General features: G+C 29.3%; 1 protein-coding gene across 2 annotated transcripts in view; it reads right to left on the bottom strand.

Annotated features, from left to right (window-relative positions):
- The window catches only part of LOC107454903 (protein turtle), a 954,328-nt gene that overhangs the window by 27,352 nt on the left and 913,525 nt on the right, over positions 1-13,451 (bottom strand). For both annotated transcript variants that reach the window (XM_071184031.1, XM_043039893.2), the window contains one exon: positions 809-1,015. In XM_071184031.1, coding sequence (XP_071040132.1) covers positions 809-1,015 — 207 coding nt within the window. The remainder of the gene's footprint in view (positions 1-808; positions 1,016-13,451) is intronic.

Below are 13,451 nucleotides of genomic sequence, written 5' to 3'. Positions count from 1 at the left end.
TGGGTGTTTTTTTAAGCTGCTACCTAGAGCAGAAACCCAGTTTTTTAACCAAAACTTCCTGGTACTCAATGCGTGCTTTCACCATTAGTTAAGGGTGATTAACATAATTATTGTAGTAAATGCAAAACACACTATCTCTATCATTTTTTCTGGAAATTACATACTTAACTTCTGGTTTATTTCTAATTTTTTCCATTTAGTAATATCATATTAAATTTCATTAACAATTAATGGACAGTATGATCTATCTAACATGAGTCGCTATTTGTAAATAAGTTCATAGCCATGTAAGAAATGTTCTTTTTTTATTTTTATTCCATCTATGTATCTCTAATTTCTTCCATTTAGTAATCAGTACAAATATCATATTAAAATTCATTAGCAATTAATGGTCAGTATAATCTTTCTAACATGAGTCGCTGTCTGTAAATAAGTTCATAGCGATGTAAGAAATGTTCTTTTTTTTCCATCTATGTATCTCTAATTTCTTCCATTTAGTAATCAGTACAAATATCATATTAAATTTCATTAACAATTAATGGTCAGTAAAATCTTTCTAACATGAGTCGCTGTCAGTAAATAAGTTCATACCGATGTATGAAATGTTCTTTTTTCATTTCTATTCCATCTATGTATCTCTAATTTCTTCCATTTAGTAAACAGTACAAATATCATATTAAATTTCATTAACAATTAATGGCCAGTATAATCTATCTAACATGAGTCGCTATCTGTAAATAAGTTCATAGCGATGTAAGAAATGTTCTTTTTTATTTTTATTACATGTATATATCTGATAAATACTTACGATTTAAGTCCAGTGTTATGGCTGTTGAAGCTGGGACAGTGATATTGTTATTGGATGCTTGGCACGTAAGAACAGCGAGTAAATCATGTCGTTTTAGTTCCGATATTTTCAGTTCATTTCTAACAAGATTATCGCCTGGGATAAAAGAATAAGTATCATCTAACAGTGAGTATTCTCGCCACCACGTCACGGATGGTCTTGGTTTACCTAAAGAAAAAATAAAAAAAGGAAGGCTTATTAGTTTTAACAATGTAGTTATGAGAATTTGAAGAAATAAACAAGTTGATAAAATTCTACAAAAGCTATTTTGTTCTGTTAAAGAAAGTAGGGGAAACCATCCCTCTTATTTATACAAGGTTATTCACAATTCTCTCCGCCTGTAAACGCCTTTTTTCTTTACTACAACTGGTTTCAGTGGTACATGTTACTGCCATCTACCGGCAACTGCTTAAATTAAAACTTGAATATTTTCGGAATAATTTCATATGTTCTTTTTTGCCATATTCGTCTTCGTTTTTTTACTATAACGCTTCNTCCATGTGATTTTTTCCCATTTATTACCTGTGATCCTGGTCATAGCTTTAACTTCATTTTTGACGAATATAGTAAAAGTTCAAGTAAAGAGTGACGATTACAGAGCCCCCTATAGTCCGTTTATACTTCATGAAAAGTCACAGTCCATTAAGATATCAGCATTTATTGGAAGATTATAATTTAAGTGTCACTTTTGTTTTTCACTCTTTTTAGTGCACGTTTTTTCAGTGTATTAGAATTACATGAAAAAAAAATAGATTTGTAAAATGAAAATTACAGAAAAAACTAACATAACAATATCAATAAACAAGATGAAATTCGCTGTTAAATATCATACAACTCATAAGCCTCAAAACAATTATTAATTATAAAGTATCTATGTATCAATAAAACATGATCATACTAATCATGCTTCGCAATTAGTTGCGAAATATCTTAATACGCAAATGTAAATAACTGGAGAACGATAATTCTAATCATATATGCACGGAATAAAACTTTAAATAATTATTTTAAAACTTACTCGAAAATCGCAATTAACAAATAAATCTCGTCCTATAAGTTTTTTTCTTTTAATTTTGCTCAAAAGCAAACTAGAAGTTATTAGTAAATGTTCATCCTAACGCATTGAATATTTATAAATCACTGGGATATACTGGAATCATTATTTTGTTCGCATATCGTAGACCTGAGTTTCACACGAGCGTTGCATAAATCTATGTCGTGTTGGGTATTATAAATTATTAGAGAATATTCATTCATCATTTGCCTTGAATGAATAATGAATCAGTGACAGTCATGCTAGGATATTTAACATAACTTGGGTTGTTGAAGGAAATGTCTATGAGTGTAGGATACTAAAATAATGAATAAATAATTTCCTTGCTGACTACTTTCAACGACATTGTTGAAATTAAATTCAATTTGCAAACTTCAAATTTTTAATGAATTACTTTATGTTGTTCTTAAATAATTTAATTAGAGAATTTCACATGATAGATCTTAAAATACCCCATTGAAATTTGTTGCTATAATGAAGTTTTAATTTGTATATTTCATACAGCAATGATTAAAATTTTGCATGAATTTTTGCAAGTAAAACTTAGCTTTATTTACATGTTTGCGATGATAATACACTGTAAAGTAACTTTGCAATAGGATGAGGCTTAAAACAAATACGGTGATAATGTGTATCCTGTGTAGCGTGATAAAGCGTTAAATGATGTTTTTATTCACGCAACAGCCAGTTGCTGGCCAAAATGGTTCCCAATTTCACGTCCAACGGCATAAATAGTTAAAATTGGGAAAATATTCCTTTTTATTCCCAGCAAGGTGGTACCAAACTATTGGAATCTGGTTGTTTTTTCAAACCGCTAACTAGAGCAGAAACCCTGTTTTTTTTCCCAAAACATTCCTGGTACTCAATGCGTGGTTTCACTATTAGTTAAGTGTGATTAACGCAACAAAAATTTAATGTTAATTAACATAATTATTGTAGTAAATGCAAAACGCACTGTATCTATCTTTTTTCCTGGAAATTAAATACTTAAAATCTGGATTATTTCTAATTTCTTCCATTTAGTAATCAGTACAAATATCATATTAAATTTCATTAAGAATTAATGGTCAGTATAATCTATCTAACATGAGTCGCTATCTGTAAATAAGTTCATAGCGATGTAAGAAATGTTCTTTTTTTATTTTTATTCCATCTATGTGTCTGATAAATACTTACGATTTAAGTCCAGTGTTATGGCTGTTGAAGCTGGGACAGTGATATTATTATTGGATGCTTGGCACGTAAGAACGGCGAGTAAATCATGTCGCTTTAGTTCCGATATTTTCAGTTCATTTCTGACAAGATTATCGCCGGGGATAAAAGAATAAGTATCATCTAACAGAGAGTATTCTCGCCACCACGTCACGGATGGTCTTGGTTTACCTAAAGAAAAAACAAAAAAAAAAAGGAAGGCTTATTAGTTTTAACAATGTAGTTATGAGAATTTGAAGTAATAAACAAGTTGATAAAATTCTACAAAAACTATTTTGTTCTGTGAAAGAAAGTAGGAGAAACCAGCCCTCTTATTTATATATTTTTTTCACTTTCAGATCAACTTACAGTAATTCAGCAGGTACAACGGCCTTTATTATGTGAGAAGAATTTCATTTTATAACCGTCCTTGAACAGCCGATCCAGTTTTGAGTTCACGACTACTAATGTTCAACTCCGTAGCCTTGTAATTTTGAACCAATCCAGAAGACAAGGAAACTCCAGGATCAGTACCCCCTGAGGTATGATTTGTTATGGGAACATAGAGGACTTTGTGACTCTACAGATTTATCGTGTATCAGTCACCATTTACTACAGGAGGAATCTTAAACCGGCGGGGATTAAACCCACGACCTCTTGGACATGGGCCCAGTGCCCTACCAACCAGGCTCTCCCGGCCCGATTGAGATCAATTGGACAACTACAACGATTGAGAAACACCAGCCCAGCAAAGCATGAGATCTATCAAGCCCTCAGATTTTAGTAGGAAAAAGTTTCGCAATGTTTAAAAAATGAATTTCTAATAATCAGCGTTCTGGTTATTAGAAAGTTTGAGACATGAGACTTAATTTGATTTTTAGTTAAAAAGTGGTAGGCCAGGCCTCTTACGTGTAATTTTCGTTTTCAGGCATATGAATCTGAAGTAATTCAAACAGTCCAACGCTATTAAAACCATTGAAGTTTATTGCATGAGATAAGTTGGATACTTACAGATATTAGAAAACCCTGAAATCGAAAAAACAATCTGACATCTAGCAAGCCCTGAGGTTTTATGAGAAAAAGGCTTGGTGACTCGACAATGTTAAAAAAAAAACTAAAAAAGTGCAGCTCAGAGTGCTGAGAAAAAGAAATTCGAGATCGGTTCTGGTTAAATAGAAATGGTGGAAGCTTACTGGAAAGGCCATTGCTTGTTCTAGGTTGTATTGCCAAGGAAGAAGAATGATTTTAGCAATTACTTATTTTTAAGGATATATTTGCTGTTATTAAGAATATGTATGAATTTTATTTAAAATTTAAATAGTAACAGCGATTAAATCTCAAGAAATTCTAGAGCATATTAGATCTTTATTTCAACTGATCTGATAACTGTGTTTTTCTGCTTATCCAAATGCGTACGTGAAACATTTATATGTGATATTATATAATTAGGTGATAAGTGTTCTTTAATTTCTTTTAAATAGTGTCATTACGTAATCTTTAAAATTTAAATATTTAAAATAAATTATTTATTCAATTTCACGCAAATTTTTCAACACTAATACTTATTTTACATAAATAGCTCATGAATGCTATACAGCCAGGTATTATTTTTTTTTTTAATTTGTACTAACCACCAACTATGTGTAATAACATTTCCGTGCTTCATAGCGTCAAGATTCTGCCAAAAGATATTGCCGGTAAACATAAAGCATTTTTTCATTATATTGCATTGAAAAATTTTAAAATAGTAGTTTTTCAACTTCAAGAAAAATATAAATACAATTTTATCCAGTCATGAGGGACTAAATGTCCCTATTCGCTGTCACTCAAAAACACCTAGGAATGCTTCGCAATCATTGTTCTCTCTTAGCATAAAACAATAATGTTTTTTTTTTTTTTTTTTTTTTTTTTTTTTTACGAAAATTTAAATTATTTCTTAAAAATAGATTAGAAATTCATTTCACTTACTCTAGTGCCCCTAATCCTCAATTCCAAACACACCTTTATGATTTTATTAATATATATTATAAACAATAATTTGGCTTAGAAATCAGTTTTTAAAATAACATTTAAAATTAAGGATGTATAGTTATAAAAATTTGGTGACTTCACAGCCATAATTTCTAATATGGTTGCTTGCCATATAGGAGGATGGACTGAATAAAATTAGAGTATGTATCATATTGTTCAAGAAAAATAAACATTTAAACTGTTCAAGAAAATTATTAACTCCTTATCTGTAATTTTTTATAGTATATTAATGCAATTCGCAACATAAATGGTAATTGTAAGACGGGTAATAAGTCAAGACTGATTTTTAAAAAATGGTATTTATCAGTTAGCCGAGAGTAGAGCCCCTGAATTAGACGAGTCGACTCATCATCTATTTTTGGAGAAAAGAGCTAACATAAGCACAATACTAACATAGCGTTAACTTGCGAGCTTGTCTGCTCCAATATTGCTTGTTAGGTCAGCTCTGATAGTACAGGAGCCTTAGCCGAGAGCTGAGACTCTTATTTTCCTTGCTTTTTATTTTGTTTATTTTTTTCTTTATTTGTTTTGTAACCGTTGTTAAACAGCTGACCGAATTTTGATTTTACGGCTACCAATATTCAACTCCACAGCCTTGTAACTTTGAACCCCTTCCAGAAGACAAGGTAACTCCTGCATCGAGAATTGGGAGAAATTTGCTGTCGTGAAGGACTTTTAGATGGAACTTACACGTGTTTGCATTACACGGAAATGAAAACCCCGAAAACCTCTCACTGTTAGTCTGAAGGCAAGGAGACTCTAACCTATGATCTCTCTACCAGTGAGAATATTTTTCGTCAGCACTGTGATTTTTGAGAGCCGGGTGTGGATTTCGTATTGACCAGCAATCATTGTGATTCAAACCTGGGATACCTCGTGGGTTACACAATTTTATTTTTTTTTTTGATTTTTTTGTGCTTAAAAAAATTTAAAAAAGCCTGATAGACGTCTAAATTTTAGGGCAACTTTTCGCTTGCACCTAGCCAAACGAAAAGTATCAAAATTTATCATAAAATGTAACGTAACAGGACAAATATATGGAATTATTATTTAATGAAGAAACTACTCCTCCTATTTTAAACTCTTAATTTAGAAAACAATCAAAACCATAAATGTAAGAATATCGTAGTAGAATGAAAATAATAAATATTTAAAGTAAGTGCTTTCAAATTTGCGATGCAAAAATATTTTACGTGAAAATCCGGTTTTTTTGATGTTCAGTTTTATGTAATTAAAAATAAGAATAAAGACATAAATATGCAATTTTCTTTCAAATTATGTAAATTTTTTGATTTACAGAAACACATTATATGAAGATTATAAATTAAAAATCAAAATACTTGAAAACTTGAATTTAATACTTTGTTCTAGTTAATAGGCGGGATGAATAAAAATACTAAAATCAGTTTTGCTCGATGTATAACTTTGATGTGTTTCCAATTATCGTATTTTAACTCCCCTATGTTTCTGTCAGAAATCAATTAAGTATTAATGTTTCGGTTCTGTTTTCTTCAATAGATATGTATATTTCTAAAATTGAAACTTTTTTTTCTTCTCAAAAGTGCATACCTTTTGACTTCCTCCTAAACAACAGCAATTATTATAAAATTAAGGCGTTTATTGCAGTTTAACTTGGCAAAATTAATTTATGTTTCTAACCCTTAAAAAAATAACTAAGTAATTTTTTTTCTTCGTTCGTAGATGTATTCAACAATTTCAAATCAAGCCATTGAACAAATATTACAAATGCATGAAGCATATGATCATAAAAGTTTCGTGGAATAAAAATTCCTTCAATATAATCCAAAAACGTTAAGACTATGCCACTGAAAGAGTACATTTTGTAAAATAAAATACCCCAGTAGATTCGTAGACGGTCCTCTGGGAGAAAATAATAAAAAAAATTGATTTTTGCTTTCAGAAGTATTCAACCGTTTCAAATAAAACCATCAAACAAATATAACAAACACATAAAGCATATGCTCATAGAAGTTTAGTAGAATAAAAATTACTTCAATATAATCCAAAAACGTTAAAATTATGCCACTGAAAGAGTGCATTTTATAAAATAAAATACCCCTGTAGATTCATAGATGGTCCTCTGAGAGAAAATATTTTGACCACACAGGATAAAAATTCTTTTTCATATTCCTATCCACCACTCAGAATGGAAAATATTGCCTCAAATATATCTTTTCTAACACAACACATTGCGACTTTAATCCAGCACAGCCATGAAATCTGAGCTCTGTTTAAAATTTCATGAGGTACTTTTTTTTCTTCATCTCTTTCTTCAATAGGAAAAGCCCGAGTACTTTTAGGCAAGTCTCAATACGCCATAGATGGAGTATGTACACAACGTGCCAGCATTACTGAACAGTATTGATATCTTGGAAAATGTTTTAGAGTTAGATAACATATGAATATAGTTATGTTTATTTATTCTACTCAGTGATGATTGAATAAAATATGTGTTTTTTCTTTATTTTGAAATATATAGAGCTGAGAGTTGTTGCAAATATTTTTAGTTTGTTATTGTTGTAGAAAATTAAAACATTTGTAATGTATTTTCGTCTTCTTTACGTCTTTCAATTCAGTAAAATCAAACGAAATTACTTTTATTTATACGTGAAGGATGAAAAAGAAATATTTTTGAATAAGCAATACTTTATTTCTGTTTCAAAAAGTATGAATAGATTTGCAATATCTACTGTAAAAATTTAGGTGAATACATTTTTTTAATGTATTAAAAATAATTTAAGTTTAAGAAAATATGAATATGTATTTTTTAATTACTGGAAAACTTTAATGAAAAGTTTTAGAAAAAAAGCTGAAACGGAACGTTAGTTAACGGAACATTAAAATTAAATTAAATAATAGATAAAATATAGATAATAAATAATAGATAATAAATAACAGATAAGTAATATTTTTGAAAAAAAAATCTCTCACTATACTTTCAAAAATGAAACTCTTGCTTTTGACGATTAAGCAATCCTTAAGCTGCATTTTGGTAGATTTGAAATTCATTCCATCACTTTTGAGAATCATTTCGTCAGAAAATCACAAAAGTGTGGCGAAATGATGCGATAACTAGTAAATATATAACGAAATGAATTTTTTTTTAAGTTCTTTCATCTGTTTTTTGAAAACATATGGTCAAAATTTGAGAGTTATGCATATTAATAAATCTCATGTCTCACGTGTGGCAATAAAATGTCGTACGCAAAATAATGAAATCTGCTTTATGTATAATAAAGTAGATTGTAAAAAAAAATCTCTTAAAAAATCATAAAAATGCATGTGGGACAACATTAATTGATTGTTCAATACTTACGTTATACAAAACGTTGTCGACAAGTTAACTCGTCATTGCAGTAGCAATGTCGGGCGTAAATGAACTCGTAATGATTCGGCCAAGTCGTATGATTATGCGGCATGCAAAAGATCCCTGGAGTGCCTCATTGGCTCTTCGCATTTCCGGCAAAATTAAATTCCTAGTGCACTTTAGCATCCAAATAGAGTCTCGGTGCTGCCATCTAATGTGACAGAAACTAGACGTCCACATTAACATGACCAACGGTATCTCACCCATTGTGGTTGTCCTGAAAGAGTGGATACCACCTCTGGAGAACGCACTAGGTCTGCTCATCGGCAAGACCGATTGTGCAGCTCATCGGAAATAAAAAAAAATTAAAAAAAATGCTTCACTTTACTTTCATTTTCAATTACAAAATAATTGCCATTGGCATAACATAGTTAAATAATTTTTGATGAATCAAATTTAACAAAAAATATAACAGCAACTACAACTCAATTTAAATATTTGAAATAATTTGGGAAGCATCATATTTGTAACATAATACTTTCTTTTTTCAAAAACAATATCCTTTTTATTCTGAAAAATCTAGTGAATCTTAGTGAATACATAAGTTGCGCTTTTGGAATATTAAATGCTTTAAATAAAAGCAAAAGGCTAATTTTTTAAACTTAAATCCAATCTTTGAATTCTTTTTTAATTTTTTTTCCTCAGATTTAGCGAAAATTAAGTTTTATTTTCTGCATCAAAACCGCATTATTTTCGCTTTGTTCAAACCAATTTTTAATATGATTTAAGAGAAAACCTTATAATTGAAGCATCAAAACTTGATTATCAGTATTCTGTTTAACATTTATTTCATAAACTATACAATAACTTGTTTGAATACTAAGTAAGTTTAACATACGAAGAATAGTTAATAACTGTTTTAATCGTAAAGAAAAGCTATTTATCACGAACTGCAATTAAATTCAAAAGCCATTGCATTAGAAATAAATTCAAACATATTGTAAAAACACATTTTTTATTTTTTAGGTCTAAATTATGTAACAGTAAAAGTGCAAGAAAGATAAAAGATAAGTAGAAAATGTACAAGATAAGTTTTTTTTTTATTATTATTACACCATGAATTATAATAGTAAAATGGAAAAAAAACAGAGTCATTTGTTTTTTCAAGTATGAGCACAGAGTTATTCTCTTTATTTAAATAAATCATCAATGATAGAATTTAAACAGTGTTTCCTTTATTTTAAATTTTAAATTTATTTAAAGCTTAAGTAAAGCAATTAAAATTGAAAGAAGCAATTATTTTGTGTTAAATATATATTGTGTTATTATAGTTTCATAAATAATAACATTATATATATATATATATATATANATATATATATATATATATATATATATATATATATATATATATATATATATATATATATTTATATATATATATATATATATATATATATATATATCATGTGTTGGCATTTATCACTAATCTATAGAATCATTTTTAATGCGAATAAAAGAGCAAGTTAATAACAAGTACCTAGTTTTTCTATTCGTAAAATACCGGTATAGTCTCTATTTGTAAATATTTGTAATATAGTCTCTATTTGTAAAATACCGGTATACTCATAGATATGACACTATACTCTAAAACCTGGCGACCTGAAAAATATTAGTTCTCTGACAATTTTCGAAACTGACTGATGGGTCACTATTCGAACTGTTTATCGACTTTCCTCATTTATGCCGTGTGAACGGAGCTGTATAGTTACTGCGCATAAAACTAAAACTATAATTAGATAGTACTTTCAATTAGAGGTATTTTTTTATCATGAAGGGTTATTTTGTTTCATTTGTTGAAGTAGGCGTTACCAAGACGCCAACTCCATCGAGAGTTAGCATTTGTTCCAGTGAGCTTTACTTTCCAGCAAAGCCAAGCATCAGTGGTAGCGATTAGTGCTTTAGGAAAGCGACAGGTTATTTTATAAATCTACTCATATAACGTTACAAATTATTAGGTCTACCGGAAAATTCTTTCCACAAAAGTGCGTGCCCCTTTTTCAGTAATTCAAAATGTTCTTTTATAAATAAAGTGGTAGGGTGTTTACCCTTCTACGGGATGGTAATATTGTAGCCTAAAGTAACAGCATTTCGCGAAAAAGCATGTGCATACATAATGAAACATGTATTGAAAGTGTCTGGCAGAACTAATCAGCATATCTGACATATACATTTAAGGATAAATGCCCTGCCTCTTTTTTTCATAAAGGCACTTTTGCGTTCTTGTATAATGGGGAAGGCTCTTTCACGTACAGAATTTTCCGTCAGTTCTAATATAATAACGATGCTAATAAGTTGTTGCATTAGACACATTTAATCACGATAAAATGTTGGTACTAGATGACTGGGTCATTTAATTTCAGAAATCAACTGGTTAACTTTCTTTCATTCTAGTCTAGATTATCGAGAATTTATTAAAAAATTAACAAAAAAGGGGAAAGTTTACAATATAATAAACATGCATGCATATTATAATCGGTTATAATATGTTTAGCGTTAACTATCTTGCAAACTTCCAAGGACAAATAACATTGAATGAGCGTGATATACGTAGCCAGTATACGTACAATTATAGCTATCCTAGCTGCTCGTGACCAGTGAGGTTCATTTGTTTAAATGAGCACCCAGTTGAATCAGGATGTAAGTAGTCAAATCAGTAAAAGGACTTTGCCACCTTAATTTTACCCTATGGAATTTGGGGAGCCAAAGACCCATCATGGAATTGTATTCTCGTGGCATCCATACGACCAACCCAATAAAACGATTCAAACAAGGTGGTCGTACGAGATTAGAAACGAGGCAGTTGTGAATTGGAAAGCAAGGTGCAGAAACTCAAATGTGCTACTTCCATTGATGGAATTTTGGGTAAAATTGTTAAAATCAACCGGCATGCTTTCAGCAAATATTTTCAGATGAGAGTTTTACTTTGTTGACTAAACACATTCATTTTCTCAGAATCAATTTTATTCACCGTTAATATTTTAATACTATGCTTTTTTTTAAAAATTTTACTACTATGCTTTTTTTGTTTTTTTTAAATTATTTTTTAATTTATAACTTAACTGCCATACTCAGATGGGTGGGCAGTGTCCCTTTTATGTACTATATTTTTTACCGAAGCTCTAATCACAAACAAAATATATTTTGGCTATTTCTAATTATTAAAAAAAAACTGCCTAATAATTACCAAAAATCTGTTTGATTATCTGAATTATACTAAAATATAAATGAAAATTAATAAATAAATTTGAGAATTGTTTTTAATTTATACTAAAAAGTTTACCAACAGTTGCTGTTGTAAATAAAAAAAAAGTCAATGATGAATAACAGTTTCTCTTAAATCTAAATTATTGCAAAAAAGTCATTCTGTATTTCACAATCATGAATTATTAAAAAGCTAAATATAATAATTTTCACTTATTTTGACCAAAGATACTAAACACAATGAAAAATAATCATGAAAAATATGTTTATTAAATGTTTTGTTTCAAAGGATTAAGATTTGTGAATTAAAGTAAAATTGTAATTGTTTTTATTTGTTTTGCAAATTAACTGGGAAAATCGGATATATTTATAGACATTCGTGATGCATTGAACTTTTAGTAAACTGCAACGATTTCTGCTACAACTATATGGCGCGATTTTAGATTTCCACGGACTCTATCTTTCCAAAGTACAACAAAATTGAGATAATACCGGATAAGAAAGGCTTTAGTAGCAATTTCCAAAAGACTCCGAAAGTATGTTATTTTTATTAATATTATTGCAATTGACTTGGTCCAAATACTGGCCTTCAAAGCTGATGTTCAGAGAAAAACTTTTTATGGGACTGACTACGACAACTTATTTTGTTTCATAATGTTTGGTTTCACATTCTATTTGGTTTTGGAATGTAGGAAATCCTTTCAACCATGAAATGAACTTTCGCGGTTGCGAAACGAAACAGCCATTCCTAGTTGGATGTATTCTTTTTCTTACTTCTTTGAATGAATGTCCACTTTTTATCTCTTGTTTTTCTTACCCAGATATGTGGCTTAAAGGAGATTTGTTAGCCTATCTCTGCGGCAAAACAACAAACTAAAGCTTTCTTCGCGAAGACAATCAAATANTACTATTAATGTCTGATAATTTCTTTTTATGTTGTTTAATACCTTACTATGTGTTGTATATTGTGGGTAAGTTTCATAAAATTCCATGTGTAATTTCTTGAGTTATCGCGATTTTTGTGAATTTTCCTTAATTTATGATAACCAGTGTATATTATATGTATATATATATTTAGTGAATATATAAGTTGTGCCTTTGGAATGTTAAATGCTTTAAATAAAATCAAAGGCTAATTACTTAACTTAAATCCAATCTATAAATTGTTTTTTGCAAAAATTCTCCTTAGATTTAGCGAAAATTAAGTTTTATTTTCTGCATCAAAACCGCATTATTTTCTCTTTGCTTAAAATAATTTTAATTTTTGCATAACACAATTTAAAAGAAAACCTAGAAATCGAAGCATCAAAACTTGATTACCAGTATTTTGTTTAACATTTATTTCATAAAATATACGACTTGTTTGAATACTAAGTAAGTTTAACATACGAAGAATTGTTAATGCCTGTTTTTATCTTAAAGAAAAGCTATTTATCAAGAACCGCATTTAAATTCAGAAGCCATTGCACTAAAAATAAATTCAAACATATTGTAAAAACACATTTTTTATTTTTTAGGTCTAAATTATGTAACAGTAAAAGTGCAAGAAAGATAAAAGATAAGTAGAAAATATACAAGATAAGTTTTTTTAATTATTATTACACCATGAATTATAATAGAAGAATGGAGAAAAAAAAACAGAGTTTTTTGTGTTTTCAAGTATAAGCACAGAGTTATTCTCTTTATTTAAATAAATCATGAATGATAGAATTTAAACAGTGTTTCCCTTATTTTAA

The sequence above is a fragment of the Parasteatoda tepidariorum genome, chromosome 8, assembly GCF_043381705.1.
Source record: "Parasteatoda tepidariorum isolate YZ-2023 chromosome 8, CAS_Ptep_4.0, whole genome shotgun sequence".
In the NCBI taxonomy this organism is placed as follows: Eukaryota; Metazoa; Arthropoda; class Arachnida; order Araneae; family Theridiidae; genus Parasteatoda; species Parasteatoda tepidariorum.
The sequence above is the reverse complement of the archived record's forward strand: the minus strand, read 5'-3'. Positions and strand labels throughout refer to the sequence as shown.